Source organism: Alligator sinensis, unplaced genomic scaffold (genome assembly GCF_000455745.1).
Source record: "Alligator sinensis unplaced genomic scaffold, ASM45574v1 scaffold1201_1, whole genome shotgun sequence".
NCBI lineage: Eukaryota > Metazoa > Chordata > Crocodylia > Alligatoridae > Alligator > Alligator sinensis.
Genome location: NW_005842690.1, coordinates 53,672 through 58,844, shown reverse-complemented (window position 1 = coordinate 58,844; position 5,173 = coordinate 53,672). Strand labels below are relative to the sequence as shown.

The 5,173-nt window shown below is 41.9% G+C and overlaps 1 protein-coding gene across 1 annotated transcript in view; it reads left to right on the top strand.

Moving 5' to 3' along the window:
- The window catches only part of PPP4R1 (protein phosphatase 4 regulatory subunit 1), an 85,258-nt gene extending 80,294 nt beyond the window's left edge, over positions 1–4,964 (top strand). The window contains 1 exon segment of the mRNA XM_025215965.1: positions 1,363–4,964. Coding sequence (XP_025071750.1) covers positions 1,363–1,526 — 164 coding nt within the window. The 3' untranslated portion in view covers positions 1,527–4,964.
- The last annotated feature ends 209 nt before the right edge of the window (positions 4,965–5,173 follow it).

Genomic DNA, 5,173 nt, shown 5'->3' with positions numbered 1-5,173 from the left:
TTATTTTCCTTAAATGGGCTAGTTTTAGGAACTGCCAGTGTCCATAGCCAGAGGTTCCCAACCACCGGGCTGTGGTCTGTTACTGGGTCACAGTGGGTTGGCTGCCGGGTTGTCGTTTCTGCCGCCAGCAGTCACGTGGGGTTAAAGCTGGTCAGTGGGGAAGCCCCGGGAGGAAGGCAGCTGGCTCTGTGCGCCCCGTCCTGCTCCCAGTGCCATGGTTGTGCCTGGCGAGGTGCTGTCTGCGCAGCAGGTACTGGGGCCCGTGCCAGGCCGGGCAGGACCCCCCAGTCCCACCCGTGGCTGGGAGTGGGGGGATGCAGTTGGGAAAATACCTGGGACGGAAAGTGGGGAGGCGGCTCCGCTGCTTGCTCCTTGGAAAGGCAGCAAAGCCCCTTCTTCCTGGGCAACCCCAGCTGGATCTCCCCAGGCCACTGGCCTGCACAGCCCCCTCCCCTGCAGAGTCCCCTGGTGTCCATGGCTGCAATGCCCCAACCTGATCCGATCCTCTCAACCCCGCCATGTAAAAATTAGATTTAAATATGCAATTTAAATAGTTTGCTGGTTTGCAGTATAAACAGGTTGGGAACCACTGCTGTAAGCAACTGACATTGCTTAACCTGAATACTGATGGGGTGCTGACATGATAAAGGCAAATGTTCTGCTCTTCAATCTAAAATTTTGTAAATTGATGCTGTGTGTAATCATGGTGGGAGCTCAGGAGAAGTGCTTATATTTGCCAACCCTACCTTGATTGCCTCTCTGGGATGAAGGAGGTGCAGGAGACGGGAAGGAGATTTTTCTAACCTTTTCATAAGGGATCTGAATGTGGTTTCAAGCTGCAGACATTGCAGAGAGTAGCTACCTCAGTGCAGAGCTATGTTCAGAAAAGCCAACTGTATTAGAATGTTAAAACAATGGGAAGGAAAATAATACCAGCAATGTTGTGCTGTTATATGACTTGGAGTGACCTCATCTGGTACTTTGTCCAGCTCCCGTCTCCTCCATCTCAAAATGATAGAACAGAAATAGAAATCCTTACATGGGTATAAAAAATTTAGAAGAGTATTGTGTGCCGCTTTTCAAGGATTAGGTGCAGCTCACATCAGTGAAGCAGTGGCTGCTAACGGAATAAAGCTGTTTAAGGATTAAACTAGAAGAAACAAAACCAACCTGAACTATTTGGGTTGTCATTTCTGCTAATATGAAATGTCAGTCTTAGCATTGCCTTTTCTGCATTAAACTTTCCTCTGTGAATTACTGGGGCTCTCATGCTTGTTTTATAGTATTGTAGCTTGAATTTACACCACAATATATTTTCACTTTTCATATAAACCTTTTTCTGTATTCTCTGTTACTTAACAGAATATTTTCTGAATTCTGCCAACTCTCATCAAGAAGCTGTCGAACAAACAATTATGGCACTTCAAATGGATGATGACAATGATGTCAAATATTTTGCAAGCATTCACCCTGCCAGTACCAAAATTGCAGATGATGCCATGAGCACAGCTTCATCAACTTATTAAAAAGTTTTTGAAAGTTATTAAATTTTAATTAAAAAAAGCAAAACAAAACTATCCTCAAGTGCTCCTGAAATGGATGATCTAGGACAGCTTCTTCTGGAGGAGGAGAGATCTCTTGCCAGACCTAACTACAGGTGGATATTATCTAAACCTGATACCAGGGATTTTTTAAGTCAAGAAAAATAAACATTACTTATGTTATTTTGGCTGTAGAAAACCATTGCTCAGAGGATTATATTTGCCACCGAAGCCTTAAATCTTCTGTCTTCCTGAACATATGAAACTTGAATTGGCAGATCATTTTCATTGTAGAAGGGATGTGATTTCCAGAGACCTGCATTTTTTCTCCTGAGGAGTTAACTTAGCAAGTTTTTCCCTTAGTGACTGATAGCTGGCAGTCGTATAGCCAGCAAGGCAAATTTATGCCAACATGCAAGACCCTCCAGTATTAGTTATAAAAGTTTTTATCCATGCAAGGACTTGATTGTGTGCGACCAGCCACATCCTCAAGCATGAATGGTTTTGATGTATGTAAATGGAGAAAGGTAGAGATTTGGATTTCTCTCAAGGGCTCAGTGCTAACACTAAACTAGAATCTGATTTTAATCCTTAAATGCAGCATATTGCTGCATCCATTAGCATAAAATTTGCTGAGTACCTGTGTCCTAATTTTCATGCTGGCCATGACCTAAAGGAACTTTATTAGCACATGTACTTTACGTCAGGTATTTTTAACTTGATCATGATCGGCTCTAAGGTGCAACTTCTTTTCTTCATATACTGTACATATCTGTGATCACTCGCTGGAGTGCTGCCGTCTTTAATCATGTTGTTTAAAACTGTTGTGATACAAGTTGTTCTCTACTTGTCCAAATAAAATTTATTAATAAGATTGAACAAAATCTTGTTACCTTTTTAAGACATTAAAAGAACAAATTTGGAATTAACTGTCTTTTCTTTTCCCAATTCTTACAGTGTAATGGCTGTGGCAAAAATGCAGTGATTTCTATAACTTGTCTTTTTTCATAGTTTTTTCGGTTTTGAAGATGTGGATTTAGTGAAATCTCAGTATAGTAATATAATGTTTACTAACCACTGTATTTACAGAGGTAGTGTAGTAAATTGAGTTTAAAATCGGTAGGTTTTTTTTTTATTATGTTATTTGGTGAGATGAGAAGTAGTTGCCAAAATTGTCTTTTATTTGGTCTTAGAGGCTTACTGACTCTCCAGTCACCCTCTTGCAGGATGACCTTTTAGCTGAGGACAGTCTGGACACCCACCTTAATCCTGGTTTTTCTCAAGAACCAGGTAAGCCTAACTTCTGTTTTTTCGAGCTGAGTAGAGTGTATAGTGTTGGTATAGAAAATTCATCCTGTCTCTGGATGCCTTTCTCTCCTGTCATTAAAAAAAATTATTTTGAATGACTGAGATATGATACCTCCTGTCTTCCGTGGTACCATGGAACTACTACTAACAAGCATAACTCCCGCAGTGGCCTCCCTAAAACCATGGAAAGGCTGTTGCCCTTCGTCATAGTTCATGCACATCTGCTACTTTCATTTTTCAAACCCATTCTAGACCTGTGGATTCAATGATCTGTGTGCCCCTCCTTTCCGAATCCATTCCCCGAATACCACTCAAACCAGACCCTCATTTGGATGGTCTGCCTCATCTCTTCGTTCAGCCTTGTGAGAGGGTGAATTGGTAGTCTCTTCCAGGATCTGACTTTGATAAGGGAAGTCACTTGAGTCCTTTCAGTTATACGATATGGTTATTTCTGAAAGTCACCGCTACCCAAGCTCATACCGCAGAGGGGTGTCTAGAAAGGGAGCCTTGTCCAGAAGTCATTTGGTATTTAGTTTTTTTGCTTCCTCCCACCTTTCTTATTCAGAGATTCCTAACCATATGCAGGAGAAAGTCTTGGTTTATTCCACTGACCTGAGGGCTTGGTCTGTAAGCCACCTGGAGATCTAGCAAACAGCCCCTTTGCTGAACTGAGAGTGTTCTCAGGCAAGCATCTCAGCCCCTTTCAGCTTGGGTTGTTGACATGGATGAACAAAGGAGCCTTTTTAAGCAATGGGATTGTAGGGGTAGTTCACATCACTGTCAGAAGTGGAGAAAATATGTTATTTTCTCCAGATGCTGCAGGGTCTAGGAAGTCTGCCAAAGAAAGCATCAGTTCCCTCTCTGTATATCTTTCAGCAAGAAAGACAGGTGAAAAGACTTGCGAGTGGGCACAACTAGGGGCATGACATGATCTCTAGGGTAGAATCCAGGTACAGTACCTAGACTGACTTGACTTGTCTTCACGTTCCCAAAAGCAGCATCAGACTTTCCCCATCCCATCTCCACTGCCTCTGTGAAACGTCAAGGTAGTTCTGCATCAGCAATTAACTGACTTTTGTCCAAGTTCCACCCTCAGGCTATGTGATCACACTGTTTAACCACTACCCTCTAGTCTAGGCCTCTCCTGTCCTGTCCTGTGGTAGATGTCAGTGTAGTCCTGATTTCATAGTCCCACTGAAATTCTTTCAGTCGTGAATGTGTCTAGCAAATTTGTTACCATCTTGGACAACTAAGTTGCACCATCTCATACATACAAGGGCCTTGGTTCTTCACTTGGGTCTGGCTGCCACTTTTCTTTTAGGAGAGAGAAAATATTTGTATTGCATATGGAAGACGCAAGCCAGGCACGTCTCAGGTTCTGACTAAGTGGATTTTGGTCCTGCTTTGTGCCCTCTGTCTAGAATAACCAGTTAGCCTTGTCTAACTGAAAGCAATGCATTATACCACTTAGTCAGTAGCCATCTCTAGGACAGAGGGGAGGTGACTTTGTGGCAAAGTATACAAGCCCATCACTTAGTAGCTTATGATGGGATTAATATTCAGTGACATGCTAGGTCACTGGTGGATTTATGAATACTTTTGCTTGTAGCTTGCTGCTTCTCTCCTCCTGTAGTGATTGCTGTTCAGAGACTATTATCTGTATTGATATCAAGTAAGTATGTGCAGAAGGGATCATTTCTGTACCTCTAGTTTCAGTTAACCTAGGGTAGATGCCCATCCTTTACTCAGTTTTGCTTCAGTTAGCAAGATTTGTACCATTTTCTTATACGAATGGTCTTGAAAGACTAACACACAATTTTTCTAGTTGAGTTTCAGCCCAGGAGACTGGGACTAGCTGAGTGGCAAAATCCAAAGCCTGATTTATATTGGTCTTCACGTCTCTTATGCTGACAAGAAAGGTTCACCTTCCAATCCATGTTGCCTTTTCCAGGGTAGCTTTTAGGCAAGAGGTTCTCCTTTCCTTTTATGTAAAGCTTACAAATGGCTAAACTGATTTAAACTAAACAGAATATGGAATAGGGAATAAGCTTTGAAGAATGTTAAGTGTGCACCATTGCTTTTAGATTCTTTCTTGCTTTGAGGCTGAAACCTTTGGGTTTTACTCTTTAGCATTTATATGATTTTGTATTAGCTTTTTAAAATGTTTGAAAAAACCCCAAAGTCTTTGACGGTTCTGTTGCCGTGAAGATTGAATGGTGCATCTACTAACCCTATTGCGTTTTTGCAACTACAACAGGAGGGGTTTTGGGGTTTGTTTTTTTTTAGACCTAACTGTGATAAGTAGCTCTGTTTTTAAAACTCAA